Source organism: Sander vitreus, chromosome 9 (assembly GCF_031162955.1).
Source record: "Sander vitreus isolate 19-12246 chromosome 9, sanVit1, whole genome shotgun sequence".
Classification (NCBI taxonomy): Eukaryota; Metazoa; Chordata; class Actinopteri; order Perciformes; family Percidae; genus Sander; species Sander vitreus.
The window spans coordinates 30,669,475-30,689,144 of record NC_135863.1 but is presented as its reverse complement, the minus strand read 5'-3'; the positions used below and the strand labels follow the sequence as shown (position 1 = coordinate 30,689,144).

Genomic DNA, 19,670 nt, shown 5'->3' with positions numbered 1-19,670 from the left:
CTTATTGATGCTACGGATTCAAACAGATAGCCTTCAGCCTGGAGAGCACCACACTGCAAGCTGCGGTGCATTGATGAGTGGACTGAAGTTTGATTGGCACAGGAAATCTGATACCATTACTGCTAAATTAATACAACTCCTAATGGCAGTCGTTTTATCAGTGAATGGATTATTCTTCTCAGCAGGGATCGTAAGCCATCAAATGAGGCTGGGGTTATAAGTGAATTAATAAGTGGAGCTCACCTGATTTCCCATTCTCAGTCCAATAGGCCTTTCCCACAGGAGACATTTGGACTTATCATAGTAGGAAAAGCACAGGTGTTACTAATAAAATTACAGGGATAATTAGGATTTTTTGAAATTGGGTTGTATGAGGTACTTATCCAGTCAGTGTATTACCTCCAATAGATGGCGCTTGGCCCGCCCCCAGTTTGGAGGAGCAGGGAGGACTGGCACGGAAGCCACACAATGTACTGCTGTGGATGGGGGCAGCAGCTAAACACATTTAAATGCAAACTTAAATATATATTAGCCACCGAAAAAAAACAAATCAATATAATTTTAAGTGTACGCTATATTCAGAATATTTGCCTTGCTGTTAAACTGCCCTGTTTAGGTTCACGCGGGGTGAACTGAAGCCGCTATCTATGCTCTCCTCAAAGTCATTTTACCTTGCAGAACAGGGGAGATGCTTGTCTATCGCTGCCTCGGTGGGTTAGTTTGTTTGTTTGTTAGTTCCTAACCCTTTAAAACACCAAAGTCACACACAGTACACAAACTAACTGATCGAGGCAGCGGTAGCCCAGCAACTCCCGTGTTCTGCGAGGTAAAATGTTTTGGCCAATAGTCTGAAACAGGGCTGGTAACAAATAAACAGCAAGGTAAAGCGGTAGATATTATTCTAAATGTAGCATACACTTATATTGATTGATTTTTAAGGTGACTGAAATACGTTAAACAGCTGTCTCCGTCCACAGCAGTACATGTTGTACGTGTCGGTACTCCCGTCTGCTTCTCCAAACTGGGGGCGTGCCGACCGCCATCTACTGTTGGTAATACACTGATGGATAAGATATGGATAAGTACCTCATACAACCCCACTTTAAAAAAAAATCGGAACTATCCCTTTAATAACGATGGCTCTGTTCTAATCAATTGTCCCGGTGAGAGTATGACAGTGAGCCAGCATGCAAAAAGACCAGGACCCTAAAACAGAATCAACTAAATGGAATTCATTCTTTATTATTCATCATTCATTTGATTATTTACACCTGCGCTTTTCCTACTGTGACTTGTCAAAATGTCTTATATTCATATTCATTGTCTGCAGGATCAGATCAGACGAGTTAAGAAGAAATCCTGCATAAATCAACATATAAAAAGAAAATCTCAAAGAAGGTGCACCAACATTTTGTAAGGTAACAATGTGTAAACATAGATAAAAAGTTTACAAAAGGTTGTGCATTCCAGTTTATTTTATATCAAATTTCCTTTTAATCAAACTCTGATGTACAAATTAAAACGGAGTTTTAACATGCATTACAAAATCTTGCGATGGCAGAAGTGAATTTTCAAAATTGAATGACAGTAAAAACCCGTACAGATGCCAATCCCTACCCACGCACTTACCCATCCCTCCCTGCATCCCAGGATTAAAACAAAAGGTTTTCTTTTTGAAAGTACTTGTGGTGATATAGCAGTGGGGGCAAACCTACGATAGGAGAGACTCTTGGCTGAATGCGACTCATGTTGCCGTGGCCATGTATCACTTGGCACAGACTGCATGCAGCTCCATCAGATAGCACAGAACCAGCCACAGAGAAGGGGCCTATGTTTGTGACAGTGAGCGCCAATGAAATTAATTACACAGCAAACAACACGGGGCTGTCCCCCCCCCCCCCGTCACACAGAAAAGACTAACTTGACCACCACTTACTGCCACACATGCAAACGTGCCGGAGAGCACGACGTGACATTCACATCTAGTGAGATAGAGAGGGACATGGGCTGGGTGGGGTGGGGAGAGGGGTTGGAAGGGCCCTTCTCAGGCTTTGAGGATGCAGAGGAGCCTCAGTGGATTGATCGCATGACGACTCAGACAACTATTTTTGCATGATTGCTTGATAGGTTTTCACACTGTAAACATTGACCTGTTAAAGCTGAGAGCTAATCCGCTAAGCTAGTTTAGGCTCATGTCTTCAGAACATCTGAGTGAAAGTGTGGCTTCCTTAAAACTACTTAGCATAAATCAGTATCTACAAATTGGCTCGGCTTGAGCGCAGAGTGAAAAGAAGCAGCATTTTACCATCACCCAAAACCCTGTCCTGTCACCTACAGTAAACCCTGTTTTATTAGGGTAAAAGTCACACCCCACCCCCTCCCCCACACACACAGAATCAACAACCAACAGTTACATTCCTACAATCCTTTGTTACGACACACAGAGGAAAATGCCCCTGTATTATTTGGGGTCTAAGGGGGATGAAGAAGCTGTAGTTGCACTCCTACAGCGAAAACTATTTGACCACAGGAGACACTGGTTCGGTGTCACGGTCAGGACAGGCGGAGGGGACGTTAACCTACGCGAGACGTGGCGTTACAGTATCGGAGGTGGGCCGGGGGAGAGATCGGGAGGTTAAGGCACTTCAAGTCTCCCGATGATTGGAGGGGCTAGGGACGATGGAAACACGGGGCGCTGTTCTTGTGTGAAACTGGAGCTACATTTGGGTTCAGCTCCTCTGTGTGTGTGTGTGTGTGTCTCCAAAGGTAGACAAAAGCAAAAAGGCAAAGCATTGGGAAATAAAAAATAAAAAAAATCAAACCTGATAAAGCAGAGGTAACAGTGAGGCGAGGAGGACTTGTTCTTGGTGTTTGTGAGCGAAGTGAATGAGTGACACACGCTTGCATGTTTTTCACAAGTTCTAGTATTTGTGTGTGTGTGTGTGTGTGTGTGTGTGTGTGTGTGTGTTTGTGTGTGTGTGTGTGTGTAACCTTGGCACCTAAAAATAAAACATGCTCCTGAGCTCCCCCCTCAGTGGGCACTGATGGCCCACCGCGATTGATCTGTGCACTTCCAGATCAGCTTGACTTGCATAAGGCTCGAGTCCCTAAACATCCTCTCCAATATTCAATTCATCCAGAGTCAAAGCAAAGTGGCAACGGGAATAAAACACAGCGATGAAAAGAATGAAAAATCCAGCACGTGCGGCTGCCTGACAGCGAGACGACTAGAGTAGAGGGAGAGTTGCCGAGGGTCGGGACTTGTCCCGTTTATGGGACAGGGCCCGCCCTGTACTGGGTCCCCATGGCTACACTGTGGTCACCAGGGCGAAGGGTTAAGTCACAGGCAGAGTGGCTTGCTATAAGGGCTTCCATGTGTCTGCATATGTGGCACTGAAAATAGAAGTTGTTAAAAGCAAAAAGAAGAAGAGGACGCGGTCGCGAGGAGGCTCTAGAGGAACTGACCAGTGCTGCTGCACGTCACAATAGACTGGGCTGGACTATAAAGTGCATACTTAACCCCACCCCTCCCAGGTGCTCGTGTGTGGGGGTGTTCCTGTACAAGTGCACACGAGTCTGTAAGTTCCTCTAGAGCAGCTAACGTGACCTCTCGCAATTTGCAAGGCTGTGGAGCACAGGAGACTTTAAAATATTATCTTACACTGGAAATTACATCTATGGAACACATCTTTACAATATGAATATGTCTTATGTAGATACATTGGCAAATATGAGCAGAAAATTGTTAAAACACAACCCAAACCCATCCTCCACCTTGCTGTCATTCTGAGTGAATGAATGAATAAAAGGATAAACTGAAGTCATCCGTGACTGAGGAAGGTTTTTCTACTTCCCACCGTAATCAACGCTGCTGCCCTTAATGATAATGAATCTCCATCATCGCCTCGGCTGCTTTGAAAGGAAGTAATTTATGATTTTGTCATAGCTCCTCCGTTGCCGTAGCGACCAAGAGAATACGTTTTCCGATTGGCTTGTTGCGGAGTCCTAAATGTCCTCACCAATCGGAGGCAAAGAGCAGCCCTTTCAATTGGCTGCCCGGAGCTGTGCTGCCTCGCCTTCGGAGGGATCCCGCTGGTTGGAGGAGCTAGGGGTCTACATCTTCCAGATCGCTCTTCGAATCCCCGAGCATCATGGGAGACTCCGACCCCTGGGAGAGAGACAAATAATAATAATAATTATTATTATTAACGTGAGAACTAAGAAATGTGGTGTTGTTGGGAGGAAAAGGAACACACATATCTCTGTGCTAAGCAGTGACAGTGGGATTACGACTTCTAATATCTGGAGGTTTCAGGCCTGTGCCAGAACAAGTCTGACAGTCTTGTGTGGGCCTCCTGTCAGGCACAGCAGGAGTCAAGAGAAGAATGGAGCAGTTCTCAAATCCACCGCTAATAACCGTGGGAGGGAACACACAGCCTTTTCAGCTTTTGACAGAAGCTGGCGAGATGTTCCATTTTCTGTTCCATTCTTCTCTCGTTTGGCTGCGTGAACCGAGCAGGAGCTGCTGTAACGCGATGAGTCATGTAAGAAGCCCATTGTGCTGAGGGCTACCTGTCGGAGGCTGCGATCGGCGTTTTCATTTGCTGGGCTGCCATCAGAGCCGTTGCTGCTGCCAGACTGCTCCTTCTCGTTTAACAGCGCTGTGGCGTAGGCCAAGGTATCCTGCAGAGTTTGATACGCATACAGTCAAACAGTGAGCCAAGTCCAGAGCAGAAGAGAACATCAAGTACAAGTGACAGCGTGTGTGTTTGTGTAGTGGTGGTGGAGGAACTAGAGGGGGGTCAGAGAGGGTGTGTGTGTGTGTGTGTGTGTGTGTGTGTGTGTGTGTGTGTGTGTGTGTACCTGCGCAGAGATAGTACGCTGGAAGGTTTTGTTGGTGGATGTCTCATTGGAGACATTGCTCTGTGGAGTCCAGTAATGTTCAGTCATCTGAGGGCAGAGAAAACACGACGCAAAAACAATGAGCATACAGTACCAGACTGATCTCATGAAGTGGCGTATGTATGACACGCCAATTCAAATGCTATTTTTGGCGTGTTATCAAGACGCATACTTGCTTTTTAGCGTGCTATCAATGCCGTTTGGCCTCCATTGACTTACATTACCTTGCGATTGCGTGTGAATTTAGACCGTAGCGAGTAGTATGAAAGGGCGAAAATCCGCATAGGGATGTTGGTCGGGTTGGTAGATGGGTAAAACGCAGGAATTTCACCCAGGAGACCAGGGATCGTGTCCTGCGTGTCATGTTTCCTAAACTCAACCGTAGCTTTCTTCTTTTCCTAAACCCAACCCGTTCGCAGTATACAGCGCTCAAAATGGCTTTAGAAAGTGGCGTGTATGTTTACGCGGTAACATGCCAAGTGGCGTGTATGTTTACGTCCGCTGTATACAGCGTAGACATCCACGCGGATAGCTCAAAATGCATCCAGATAGCACGCCACTTGGCTTAAGAAAGTGGGCGTGTAGGTTTACGCGAAGTCATGATGTCATGTTGAGCATACAGGTTAATTAAAACGTATTTAATCAGTGTATGGAATGTATTTCTCTGCGGTGTCCTGGTGGTTTAGGGCAACCAGGGGTAGTTATACCACAGAGGGCACCTGTGACTACGTCTGCATGAAATCTAGTTAGCAGGTGAGCAGGGGAGTTGAAACAGTCACATATGAACTGTTAACATAGTAAGCTAAAAGTCATGTGTAAATAGTTATGTCAGATATAAAGGGTTAGAATTAAGGAACCATTGGTGTACAGGTTTAAGGCGCTTTGTTGCATGTCATCTCCCATCTCTCTTGTTCTCCCCTCGTTTCCTGTCAGCTATCTCCTGTCAAAAAATGCCTAAAAATACAAAAATAAAACGTAGTTCTCTGATGTATGTGGCGACACGGCAATTCAGAAGCTTGCCTTTTTTTGCAGCCACTGTACAGCCCAGCTCCAGTGACCAGACAAGTCCTTGAAGTAATCCTTGGCAGGAGCACACCTGGTGGGACAAATAAAAAAAGGAAGGCTCAGAATTATGTTGCCCGGTTTATCTTTAAAAAAACAAAACAAACATGAAAGTATCTGCCACAATAAAGCATATCTAAAAGACACATACTACTACTGGACAACTCTTAACTTTTGACCCTTAGATGAACTCACTTCTGGGCTAATGTGACCAGGAACTTCACACACTGGTAGCAGCGTCTGCTGTCCACGTTGTTGCTCTGGTGCATCAAAGCTGAGAAGAAACTCAAGTTAGGTTTTTATACATTCAATAAATCCATTCAATACACACACAACAACTGACAATGTTGCCATGTGGCATGGCAGTCTACCAACAATGTTGATAAGAAAAATATTACTATATTGCAGAGGACTGTCCAAGACTGTTTTGCTCTGTGGCATTAGGACAAAACAATAACAAAAACACAAAGACATACCCAAAAGGCCTTTCTCTGACTCAAAGGCATACTTGAGTCTCTGGGTTTGCAGAGGTTCTTCCATTACCTGATGTAAAAGATGTAACTGATGTTAGCAAAGCTGATCGCAAAAGCAATTACATTTTTTACAAAGTGATAGATCAAAAGGTGAAGGGCCACGGAGTTAACGGATGACTGTCACTCACTAGAAGCTCCTGCAGCATCTGAAAAATGTTCTTCAGTTCATGAGGTGGCGCCGTCTCCAGCTGGGTCTATGAGACACAAAGTATTCAGGAGATTTTAAAACAACGAATACTCTATGATTGACTAAATGAATAAATGTCTGTCAGCTCTGACTACGTGTCTCTCAGGTTTTTTCTGAAGCTACCTTGAGCAACTGCAGCACGCCCAGAGAGAAGGGCTCGTTACAGTAGGCGGTGTAGGTCACCATCTCTATCAGGAGGGACAGGGGACCGGACAACTCGCGCATGGCAAACATCACCTGTAATTGTCCACCATTAAGAACATCCGGCAAAGAGCTTTTTCACATTTATTATGCAGTTTAGGCCATGTATGGATTGTGTGATTCTTTTACTTCCCTATATGAATGGAAGACAGGCAAAAACACAATCAAGTCGGAAAAGGTTTAAGACTCGGAGTTGTCGGTGAGTACGTTACCTCTTGAAGGTAAGGCTGTCCCTCTGGAGTGAAGAGTGAGGCCAGGATGTCTGCGTGGAGGGCGAGGAGCTTAGTGGAGGCCGGGACGCAACTCACTCGCAGTTTAAAGCCTCCTGGAGCTACGCGGGTGAGAAATCAGAGGATCAGACGGAGAGATGGATTGTACAAAAACATCAACCCATCCAAGATTTGGTTTGAGTGTCTCACCCTGCGTCCGCTGGGCGTTGAGGTCAGAGTGTAGCGTCATGAGGGCCAGAGTGTTGTGGAGGTGAAGGAACTCCCGAGCCTGTGCTGGACTCCACCGCCGGTTCTGTGGAGACACGAGGAGAAAAACTAATTTGAATAAACTCAGTACAGTGGATAATAAATGCTATTTAACTACCATTCTTGCATCTTAAATCAACATTTTGCTACTTCTAAATGCACACCACATTTAACATTGCTTAAAATAATTAAACAATAACATTTTCGTTTCTACACTTTACGCATTTTGTGGATGCTTATTTCCTAGGTGACTTACAATAAGTGCCAAAGGGAGAATAAAAAGAAAAATGAAATACTGAGCGGAAAAGTGCAGGGGTGAAAGTGAAAGTATCATTGTGTCTTGGATCAAAAAGTACTACTACACTCGGTATATCGCGTGGTTCTACTGTACCTGGTTGTTTTGCCTATTGGGTCCCAACAGGAAGATGAGCATCCGGCGGTAAGCCGAGTGTTTCAACAACAGCTGACAAGGACCGCATCCCTGAGAGAGAGAGAACAGAAAGACAAAACATATTGTCATTTAACTTAACGTTGTACTTCGAACATTAAAGATCGCAGAAACGTCTGAATCTACTTAGTTGTTGATGGTTTATTACCCTCTGAGCGAAGTTACTGAAGAGACCGAAGTACTGCGCGCAGTTTTTCACGTTCTCCGGAACATCTTTGTCCAATAAGGAAAGCATAGTGTCGGTCAGGTTGTCCAGTCCCGGGTCTCCAAAGTGAAGCGCGCTCTCCAGAGTCTTTTCAAGGATGGATGCGACCACCACCCTCACCTCCCTTACACTGCACTCTAACAGACAAACCCTGAGGAGGAGATATGATGCTCATCAATATCAGTGTTGCAAATGATGAGCACAATCAAAGGAATAAAACCATGTGACAATGATGTATAAACATTAGGGCTGTCAAACTATTAATTTTTGTTAATTGCGATTAATCGCCAAATTTCTATAGTTAATCACGATTAACTTTTTATCACATGAATATTTTGCATTTCAGAACTGTTTTTAAAGTACATATTAACAATGGAAAGCCATTATTACCAGTGGATCTTAATTGGGAATCAGATGAATGCAAAGAAAGTTACTTTTTGAACTTGACTTTAAGATTTGTATTTGTTGATTATTTATTTACTGTAAACAAAAGAAACGTGTGAATCTGTCATTATTGCACAATTCCTCCAAGTACCTAACCTAACTGAGATGTAACACTAACACTTTGCTTATACAGTACAAACAAAATGGTCCAAAAACCGGATGCCACAGCAGGACATTTGTAACCTTTACGTTTTTCTAATAAGGAACGTAACAATTCTCCTGGACAGAAAAGGGGGTGGACTATGTCCCAAATGACAAAAATAGTCAAAAAAACGATACAAACAACACAGTCCTAAAACCGTATGCTGATATACATAGTCAATATAGTGTGCAGTAACTCCTAAACAATTTTGATTACTCACTGGTCCAGTGATCACCGGTTAATGAGAGCGTTAGCACTCTGCAGCAGTTCCAGTTGGGCTGCTTTCTACTGTCCCCCTCGACAACTTTCCGTTCAGAATCTTATTGGCATCCATTTCTGCGTCTCGCGCTCGCCATCCACTCAAAACGTGACGTTAGCCTACTACTGTGTGGTGTTGTAGTTTTTCTAACGTTACTAGTTGTTGCAACAACATGTGAAAAAAACTACAAAGTTTGCTTGGCCAAAAAGAATGTTAATCTCGCGATAAAAAAATTGACGCCGTTAAAATGGGTTTGCGTTAACGCCGTTAATAACGCGTTTAACTGACAGCACTAATATCCATCCTTTTGAGAGAGAATAAGGCTGACAAACAGGAAGAGCAGTCTAAAACACCCTTTGTGTGAAGAAAACTTTGTCCTTTGAACACATAGCTGAGTGGGACACTGTATCTCCTCTCTGTGGGAATGGCTGTATGTAAAGGGGGCTGGGGTGTACTGTTGCCCAAACGTCCGATGTGCGATAACCAATCATGTCTGACAGCCATATCATAAACACAGAGTAGTCTAAAGGCTCTGACACACCAACCCGACGGCCGACCGTTGGCAGAAAAGCCAGTCGGACTGATCAGTCGGCTCCCCGAGGTCCAAAAACTGCCTCAGAACACACGGAAGTGACGCCGACTTGAGCGTACGTTCGGCGCGTCCGTGAGACGTAATACGTACATAGCAGCAGGCGGCACTAATCTGTATTGTCGCCCAAAAAATAAAAACTGGAAAAAAACGGAAATGACGAACGCGTCACGTGGGTCTGGTTGCTCCCGAATTTCAAAGCCAAACATAATGGCGGCTCGTTCAGAATACGATCTCGTATTTTACGGAAACGTGTTTCTGAAAACATTTTAAGCGAGAAATAGGCCAATCAGTTTTTTTTTTTTTATCTACAAAGGTGAGTTTGAACGATTTTTGTCAGATTTTGAGAGGCGTTCGTCACCCTCATCCCACTCGTCATTTCCCTAAGTGTTTTAACATAAGTGCAGTCAAGGGCTAGCTCTCCACCAATCAGATTGGTCATTGAGTCCGACTGCCCACTGGCCGATTCAACAAGTCAAATCGGCCCAAATTAAAGCCAACGGCTCCTCCGACTGTCGACGGCACAGGAACACGCCAGACTGTCCTACGGCCGATAATCGGGTTGGTGTGTCAGCGCCTTAAGACAACACCTTTTTCCAAAACTCACACACTTTGGGAAAACTATCCTGACTCTTAATGTTTACAATCCACAATAACAGTGACCTGCTCTCTCAGCCAGTCAGCATCCAGTCAGTGAGCAACACACAGGTGTTTTTCAATACCCCCACTGTCAGTGCAGATGCAATTACAAGCTTGTTCAAGGGCACTCCAGCGGCTCAGATGTGGTGTGTATGTTTGTGTGATTACAACATACTATAGAGATCTAAGTAAGGGACAGTTATATATAAAGTATGTGGGTATAGAGAGAGAGAGAGAGAGAGAGAGAGAGAGAGAGAGAGAGAGAGAGAGAGAGAGACTGACTTCAGAGGCAGCAGCATTACCAGGGTGGAATAATGTGACCGAGGTCAGAGAGTACAACGGGCATTGATTAGAATGAGGGAGCAAGGTTGTGAGCTGCCAAGTCTGTAGCATCGCATATCACTAGGACAGCTACAAAACTGCTGCAGTGGTTAAACCCAGGCCAAGGCCCTGCAATAAACCAATAAAAACAACCCTACAAACATACAGTATATATAAGCTAGTATCGTTTTTATCGTGGTGGCGATATCAACTGGCGCAATGCACACATCGCGAAAGGCTGCGACATATCGCGAGAGAGATTTTTTTTGTGTTAGTTGAAACTAAATCTCAGTAGAAAACTGCACTTTAAGAAGTAACTGTTATTCTTTTTTTAGTGGTGCCTTTTATTTTCAATTCAATGTTCAATTCAAAGAATGTTGGAAATGATTTCCTTTCATTTGTTTTAAATTCAACGAGCACTTTGTTGAATGTTAGCCGTATATTAAAAGCAGCAGAAATGCAGAACTGAGTCCACGTCAATACAGGGGAGATTCTAGGATCAGACCTTTAGGGGGGCTCAGCCCCTAATGAGAATGTGACACGGATACAGGGCTTTGCAAAAGTGTTAATCTCTCTAATCAGTAATTTCACTGGATAACAATGAATATATGTATTTATTATTATTATTATTATTATTATTATTATTATTATTATAACAGAGGATAAATGCAAACTATTGAACATATGAAAAAACTACACAAGTCCCTTTATGGACTACCAGACTCAAATGAAATGATAATGAGGTATAAACAGTATATAAATAAAAAATAAAAATGTCCTTGACGGGGTTATTGGTGCATAGCATTGGCGACAGTGACACAGGATATTAAACCTGTTTCTTTGAACCTGTAATTGTTTGTCCTCTGTCGCTAACAGACAAGTTCCTAAACTCTCACTTGAAACACTTATTATTATTATAATTTTTTTAAGGGGGCTGAGATTGAGCCCCCCCCCATGAAAAGGGTCTAAAATCGCCACTGCTTCAATATCTGTTTATTTATCGCATGTAATATCGTTATCGCGATATTCAACAGCGTATCGCATATTTCCTCATATGGTGTAGCCCTAATCCAAATCTGACGTTTCAGGAACTGCTCTGTGTCATTTTGGCTGCAGAGTTCAAATACAGTCACTTATACACATCTATACATGCCTGACAAATGTTCGTGAGGCTTAAGCTTTTTGGAGACCTTTTTGTGTACCCTTTTTCACTAAAAACTGGCCATCAAACAAATACAATGGAAGTTATGTTAATCTGTTGTAATTAGCTGAAGTAATTACAAATGTAGGCATTTTTAAAAGTCATTTCTTTCTGTAATTTTGCACGACAAAATGGTCTATTCTACAAACCCTTTTCTTGCGATGGCACAGTATGCATCACATATGTAAAGATAAATGTATTGTACATATGTAACATGGCCAGCAAGCACTGACCTGGTGATCTCTCGTCCCTCTGGTCCAACCAGGTACTGCACCATCCACTGGCACGCTTCGCTGCTCTTAGACAGCAACACGTCCACTGTCGCCATCCACTCCTCTGTGTCCACCCTGCAGGAGATACAGATGTAATACACATACTACATTTCTGCTTATAAGTGATGTTTACTACTGACAGGTGTAGGACTGGGTACCGAATTCAATACTTTTTAGGCACTGACCGAAATGCCTCTGAAGTATTGATTATCGAAAAATGCCTCATCATTCAACAGCCAATTTCAATACCTAAGGATTAAATCTCATCAGCGTCAGTGAGCCAATAAGCATGCAGCACGAGCACCCTGAGGAAGGCTCAAGCCAACATGCGTTGGGATATTTTTTATGTCTTGCCCTATTTATAAAAGGCCTTTTATCACTTTTTGTAACCAACCTTGAGTGCCTGGACTTTAAACAGACTGGATTTTTTATGAGTTTTTTGGTCATAATGCTTCTTCCTTTTTGTGAAAAGCATGTAGCATGCTTCTACCAAGATCTAATAATGCTGCTGACGTTACACGTCGTAGAGTCACGCAGGAAAAACTCTACGTCACGCACAGAGACGGGCTCACGTAGTAGGAGCTGAAAAATAAATACAAAGATTTGTGCCGTAATGTGTAATGTTATTTATTTTTGTTTTATAAAATTGGTATCGAAAAAAGTATCACTTAGGAACCCGTATTGAAGTCACGGTATTGACATTAGTATCGGTATCGAAAAGTTTCGAACGATACCCAGCCCTAGACAGGTGTAGGGGTGTGTGTGTGTGTGTGTGTGTGTAAATGTGGGTGTGTGTGTGTGTGTACACACCGGAGTTTCTTTTTGGTGTGCAGGTAGGTGTGAAAGAGGAAGTGAACAGCCAGCTGAAGACTCTCTTTGGCCATCGGCTGGTAGTCTGGATGCTTCAGCTTTGTCTGTAACACACACAAAAATGAAAACCACTGACTGCTGCGGCTTCATGTTTCCACCATAAACAATTGTGTAGTTTAGTGATATTGCTGTAGTAAATGCTGTATTCAATTTCCCTGGTAGTCCTAGTGTGGTGCTTTCATTACATGTCACCACACTCAGGGCCAGATGTAGAACGCTTTTGCGCCCACTTCAGGCGTATTTGTTTCACAACGTGCGTGTAAAAGCATGGCGACGTATGTACAAACTGAGGCAAAAGCGCAGACTGCCTGTGGCGGGGGACTGAAAATGGCAAATTGCGCTTTTCCATGTCATGCATACGCATTCACGGGAGGGTCAAGGGGAAAGTGGGAGTTTCCCATAAAGAGATGGGAGGGGAAGCGTGAAGTCGCATAGTTGTGTATTCCACCGTGTGTATAAAAACCGCTCGTGAAAGCGCGCCTCTATTTTGTGGTGAAAATTCTCTGGCGCTGATTACCCGATGAACTGCAGGTTTGGTAAATACGACGTAAGCTGAAGTATCACAGCGCGCGCTTTCTGCGGGTTGGCCATGGCGCTGATAACGCTACATTCGCAAATGTACGTACATCTGGCCCTTAATGTTTAAATGATCTACATGCACTTACGTCATCAAAGGGAGAGGCAGGATTGGGCATCGAAAACCGGTTGAAACTTGGAACCGTTTCAAAAATTACGATTTCAGTGGAATCTTTTTTTTTTTTTTTTTATTATTGGAATTGTTCGGAAACTTTGGTTTTGAACATGATCATTGGTTCCAAATTTAACACAAGCAAGTTTTGGTTTCCGTAGTGGCCGCCGTACTTCCAGGCGCTTGTTGTGTTGCAGCCATGGAGCACAGTAAGCAGCGCTCTAAAGTGTGGCTTTATTTTACGTTGAAAAAGACCGGTCTGTGAAATAAGCCTCTGACATGTTTCAACTCCACCCCTTAAAGAATCGAGAACCGATAAGAACCAGAATCAAAAGGAAAAATCGGAATTGGAATAAGAATTGTTAAAATCCAAACGATTAACCCTAGTGAGAGGTGGATTGAGAAAACATTTACATAGCATTTATGTTGGGGGGAAAAAGAACCTAAAGAAACATTACATACATACTTGAAGAGAAAAAAACTAAATATAACAAACTAAATACAAGAGGACAAAATAGTTCTTTTGAGTATGAACATGTAAACAGCAGCTCTACTAATCTCTCTAATCACGTAACTATCAGAAAACCAAACACAAACAGTAGAAGCACATACTGCATTGACGGAGGCCAGGGAGAGGGTGAAGTTGAAGTAGTCGCTGTTGTAGACGTCTCTGTTCCTCATGAACTTGAGATTCTCATCCCTCACCATCTGCACAAACACGCATAGAGAGAGGTCAGATGATCCTGGACGTTCTAGCTGATGACTTGTTGTTGATGACTTGTGACAAATGTTAGGATGGTGTAAAGACAGACTTTCTTCTCTATGGCCTCCATGGTACTCCTTGATGCCGCTTTACCTGATAGATGCTGGCTGGCATCTTCTCTACAAACAGGCCCTTCTTCTCTCCCTTGCGGACCAGGCGGGTGAGGAGGGTGAGGCGGTCGTTGTTGGCTCTGGGAGGGCGAGGAGAGGACTGGGGCGAAACATCAGGAGAGGACGGGGCAGACCTGGAAAATATAGAGCCACAGGTTAGATCTTAATTTGTGCACAAGTTCTGGTGACGTTCCTGGTTGTGACAGTTACATGTACAAATAAATTGATTTCCTGCAGACATAAATTACATCTAAATGTTTCATAAAACCTTCTGACTTCTGTCCGTATGTATTCTGCTCGGTTCTAAAAAAACATCAGACAGGAGCTGTCAATTGCAGATAGATGCCTTACAGTGCGTTTATTCTACTGACTGCTGAGGGAAATTGGCTGATACATTATAAATGATGCAAAGGGAACGTTTAGGAGGCGAGTATAGTATATGGTGAGGATGACTCACAGTGTAAGGTCCTCAGCCTCCTGCCGCATGATGCTGACTCTGCTTTTTTTGGGCAGGACGGGCGAGTTCTGGTCACTGATCTTCTGATAGAACAACATGTAGGCGTTCCAGTACCTCCTCCGCACATCAGGGTATGGGTTGGCTGCACACACATACACACAAATTAAGGTTACCACGTGTGTGCCGCATGGAAAAAACAAACTGTGCAGTAGTTGAGTTTCACAAGTCCCTCTTCATTCAAACATGTGTTTTGCTTATTGTTGGATGTTTGGCTGATGGAGGAAAGTTTCTCTGTGCTCTCCTTAAATATGAGTTTACCACCTGTAAAGTACAAGAGGAATTTGTGACATCACAACTCATTTAGAAGCCGTTCATGTTTGTTTTTTTTGGGGCATTTGTAGGCCTTTATTAGACAGGACAGCTGAATACATGAAAGGGGAGTGAGGGGGGAATGACATGCAGCAAAGGGACGCAGGTCAGAGCCGAATCCGGGCCTGCTGCGTCGAGGATCAAACCCCCACATATGGGACCCCACTTGATTTCTTGGCAAGACCCGCCCTGCGTAGCAGCCCGATTGGTTGAAGGCATTGACTTGAATAGATAAATAGCCCACTGATCAGGGAATAGGACCTGAACAAATCAATTTCCGGTACCTCATCTCAGGATGAATGCCTGGCCAATCCTAGCACTTAAATGCTTCTTGGCAAGACACTTACCAAGTGGGATTCTTAGTAACGCGGAAAGATAGCCTCCAGCGCACATACACTGAGAATGGACAGTGAAATAGGAGACATCTTGTGTCTTTCAGAAAAAAATATTTGAATATTCATGAATGTTTCAGACGTCATTTTTAGCTAGGTAAAAAAACAACAACAAAAAAACAACACTAAACCCATTAAATGGGATCTTTACGTTTAGCGCTTTAATGAACTTTGTTACATAAATGTCAGAGTTTATGCATTACTTACATTGGTCGTAAACTTTGGGACGGTACTCTCCCCCAAAGCATTCATACTCCAAAGTTTCATCATTCATATCAAACTCCTCCACCATGTTGTCGTTGAACTTGTACCAACGTCCACGAGCGCTACCACTAAGAGATTAGGGACAAATAAAGATGGAGGGAGTGCAAAAGGGGGGGGGGGGGGGGGGAGGAAAGTGGCAGATTAGATTATGATTCATTACAATCTGCTAAATCAGACCTGTAAACTTGCATGCTTGAATGAATAATAAATCAACAATACCAAAAACAAAAAGGCATACATAATAAAGCATCCAATGTTCTGACTCTGTTTGCAGACTGGGCAGAAACAAGGTCGTTTCTCCCAACACATTTAGCCATTTCTGCTTTACTAAATGGTTTACAGTGTGGCATGGCAGGGCTATGTGTGCATACAACAATGGACTGTAGCATACAGCACGCCTGGTCGACATACTGCAGTACAGGTTTGCCACCAGGACGCGGTGTCCACCTGCACACAAACCAGCCTGTCTGACACACACAGATCTCTTAAGCTACGTTCAGACTGCAGGCAAAAGTGGCTCAAATCTGAATTTTTTGGGGTCAAGTGACTGGGTCAGACTCACTCAAATCTTGCCCAGATCTGATTTTTTCAAATCAGATTTAGACCACTTCCATATGTGGTCCTGAATCAGACCCAGATCAGATTTTTTTCAATGTGGCCGCAGTGTGAACAACCAAGGCGGATTTGATGCGACTTTTACGTCAATCTACATCGACATTTGTCACAATTATGCACCGGCGGGAGTTAGCCCTAGACACAGACAGTAACATTAAAAACTTGACTAGGCCTACAACATGGAGAACAGTGATGGAGCGAGTCAATGGAGGGAGAGTGAGGTGTTAGACCTAATTAGTGTATTCCCATTAATGTTACAGCTGCCATTACACAAACATTTTGATATAAAAGCGAAAATGCTTACTTCCTCCATAACCTCCCTAACTTTAGTGCAGCAGCGTGCTGCGTCTGATGTCATTGTTATTGTTCTTTTGCGCATGTGGGTCAGTTCGAAACCGCAAAAAGTTCACACTGGAATCTGATACAGGCCACATTTTAAAAGGTCATGTGAACAGCCAAACAAAAAATCGGATCTGAGCAAAAAATCCAAATTAAGCATTAAGACTTGCAGTGTGAACGTAGCCTTACTGACATAAATGATAACGGACTTTGATGCGGCTCCAGAATGTGTCTAAAGCTGCTTACACACCAACCAGACAACCGACCGTCGGCAGAAAAGGCAGTTGGACTGATCAGTCTCTCCTAGTTGGTCAAAAAAATGCCTCAGAACACACCGAAGAGACGAGGCGTAATACGTCTCCATAACAGCAGGCTATCTGTATTGTCGCCCAAAAATGAAAACCGGCAGCTAATTGGACGAACGGGTCACGTGGGTCTGGTTTCTCCGGAAAGTCAAAGACAGACTGTCATGGCGGCTTGTTCAGAATACGATCTCATATTGTACTAAAATAGTTCACCGAAACGTGTTTGTGAAAACATTTTAAGTGAGAAATAGACCGTACAGTTGCTGAATCTGTCTTCATTTCAGATCGACAAAGGTCAGTTTAAAAGATTTTCGTCAGATTTTGAGAGACTCTAGTCACGCTCATTCCGCTCCCCGTTTCCGGGTTAGCACTCTACCAATCAGATGGGTCATTTGAGTCCGAATGCCGGCAATGCCCGCTCCGCCGATTATACATGTAAAATCGGCCAAACTGAAGGCCGACGGCCCCTTGGCCGGACGACGGCACGGAACACACCGAACAGACTCGAGTCTCCGACCTCGACAGACAGTCCAACGGCCGATTATCGGCTCTGTGTGTCCGGGCCTTTAAAGTCTGGAAAGTGATCTACGTCCTGAGAACAAACTTTCTTGGTCACAGTCGTAAGAGTGGATTGGAACAAACAAGTAAGTGAGAGAGAGAAGGGTGCCAAATATCAGCTCCTGTGGTCTCTTTATGTTCCACTTCTCCAGTGAGCAATCCTGCCTTACAGAGCCAGACATCTGGAGATGCTTACAAACTAAAACCAAGACAGCCCACACAAAGTCTGATGCTGCATTCATGTGCCTCAAGAGGTCCTCTAAAATCTGCCTGGAAAACTAAAACCAACTGCTTAATGTGCTCCGTTAATCGCTGGTTATGTGATTCTTATGTAAAGTAGGAACAGGAGCTGGAAAATACCATCAGAGAACTTTGCAGCACATAACTCTGCCCGGCAAATGAAAAAAGAAATGTGTTTGATTTTCAGAGAATATTAGCCCCTTTTTTAAATGAGGGAGAGGTGGAGGAACTTCGGCGCTACAGTGTCTCTTACCGTCTATCTTTAATGAAAGAGTAATAGTGGCCAGCATGTGCCTGACCACTGTGGACAACAACTCCCACGAGCTCATAGTTCTCAGAAATCGTGACTTTCTTCCTGGGTGATCCTCCTGAGGTCCCGTCGCCCCGCCCCTCGCCGCCCTCTCCGCTGCAGTCTTGACGAGCCATCCCAGAGACGGTGTAGGGCTCCATGTTCAACACCCAGGGGAACTGTGCACCAACGAGACATAATTCATATCAAATCATTATGAGAATCAGAAAGTGTATCTTAGTGACTAGAGATTTGTGATTTTGTGATTAGAAATACTTGGTACCCTAATCTGTTCATCATATTTGATGGAGCGCCCGCTTTCCCAGTCGAAGCCGAAACGCATGAGGTGAATACAGAGAACGCTGGGCAGGGATTTGATACACGTTCTCTTCACGGTGGTTCTCTGCGCGGAGGAACACGTGTACACATTGACACTTCAGTACACATGGTAGCAGTGTAGTAGAATAAAAGCATGCAGAGAACGATACACACCTTCTCCTTGCATTTCTCACAGTAGTAGGCGTTGCTGCCCTCCAGCACCTCTCCTCTCACAAACTGGTCCAATGAGATCTCTAAGCTTTGACAGGATGTCACTCCAAGGTTCAAAGCCATGAATGTTTCTTCACGCTCGTACCTGTATAATAAGAAGGTCAAAAGGTCAAACATCAGCTGTGATGTGTCTCAGAACGAAACAGAAGTTTGAGAAAGAAAAGAAAAACATTCTCGCTCACCGGTGAGGACAGTCTTTACAAATCTTCTGGTCGGAGAAGATTCCCTGAAATGTGTTTTTGAAGATCTGCTCTCGACCCATTTTCTGGTGGAAAGGAGTCAATTAGGTATTATAAGTACTTAGCTAGTGCGTTTAAAAAAAGAAAAAGAAAAAAAAAAAGGTCTGGAGTGTGGAAGTTTTACCTTGAGATGTTCGTCTAGCTGATCCACCAGGCTAGTGAAGAACTCATAAGCATCCTGCTGTTCTCTTACATACAACTCCTTGTTCCACATCTTGAAGATCTGCAACAGACATCACACATTTGTGGATAAAAGTGGATGTTTTGGGGATAAGTATACTTTTTGTTTGATTGATCTTATCGTTTAGAGAAAGAAATATATGAAGGAGTGATCGTTAAAGCTAAGAAAGTGTGTGAATGTGTGTAGACTAGGGCTGTTGGAATAAATTCCGAAAGTCAAATATAATTTGAATAGTTAAAAAAAAAAAATCAATACTATTCGAATGCAGTAATTACTATTACATTTTTTTTTAAATAAATATGTTGGCTACTGTTAGCTAATCTCTCCCTCTTCTGGCCTTGGCCTATCCGCATGTGAAAACGAAATGCTTTTGTCATGTACTGTCTGATGAACAATACGTTAGCGGGAGTGAGAAACACAAGGCGTTGTGAGGACTTAAGATCACAGAGCTAACGTTACGTACCGAGTAACGTTAGTACAGGGGGAGTGACAGGCTGCTGCTGGAAATCGGAAGAAGGATGGGAAATAGTTTTAACATGGCTTTAAAGTTGCCATCCACCG

The 19,670-nt window shown here is 43.6% G+C and overlaps 1 protein-coding gene across 5 annotated transcripts in view; it reads right to left on the bottom strand.

Moving 5' to 3' along the window:
* Positions 1-1,217: 1,217 nt before the first annotated feature.
* The window catches only part of usp24 (ubiquitin specific peptidase 24), a 47,078-nt gene continuing 28,625 nt past the window's right edge, over positions 1,218-19,670 (bottom strand). For all 5 annotated transcript variants that reach the window (XM_078259646.1, XM_078259648.1, XM_078259647.1 and 2 more), the window contains 23 exons: positions 19,053-19,151; positions 18,872-18,954; positions 18,633-18,774; positions 18,424-18,543; positions 18,105-18,319; positions 15,738-15,862; positions 14,770-14,911; positions 14,296-14,446; positions 14,052-14,147; positions 12,692-12,795; positions 11,843-11,956; positions 7,958-8,165; positions 7,753-7,842; positions 7,305-7,407; positions 7,098-7,216; positions 6,808-6,921; positions 6,626-6,691; positions 6,441-6,507; positions 6,160-6,238; positions 5,923-5,998; positions 4,864-4,950; positions 4,573-4,683; positions 1,218-4,168 (listed from right to left, as the gene is read on the bottom strand). In XM_078259646.1, the coding sequence (XP_078115772.1) occupies positions 4,106-4,168; positions 4,573-4,683; positions 4,864-4,950; positions 5,923-5,998; positions 6,160-6,238; positions 6,441-6,507; positions 6,626-6,691; positions 6,808-6,921; positions 7,098-7,216; positions 7,305-7,407; positions 7,753-7,842; positions 7,958-8,165; positions 11,843-11,956; positions 12,692-12,795; positions 14,052-14,147; positions 14,296-14,446; positions 14,770-14,911; positions 15,738-15,862; positions 18,105-18,319; positions 18,424-18,543; positions 18,633-18,774; positions 18,872-18,954; positions 19,053-19,151 (2,574 nt within the window). In that variant the 3' untranslated portion in view covers positions 1,218-4,105. The remainder of the gene's footprint in view (positions 4,169-4,572; positions 4,684-4,863; positions 4,951-5,922; positions 5,999-6,159; positions 6,239-6,440; positions 6,508-6,625; positions 6,692-6,807; positions 6,922-7,097; positions 7,217-7,304; positions 7,408-7,752; positions 7,843-7,957; positions 8,166-11,842; positions 11,957-12,691; positions 12,796-14,051; positions 14,148-14,295; positions 14,447-14,769; positions 14,912-15,737; positions 15,863-18,104; positions 18,320-18,423; positions 18,544-18,632; positions 18,775-18,871; positions 18,955-19,052; positions 19,152-19,670) is intronic.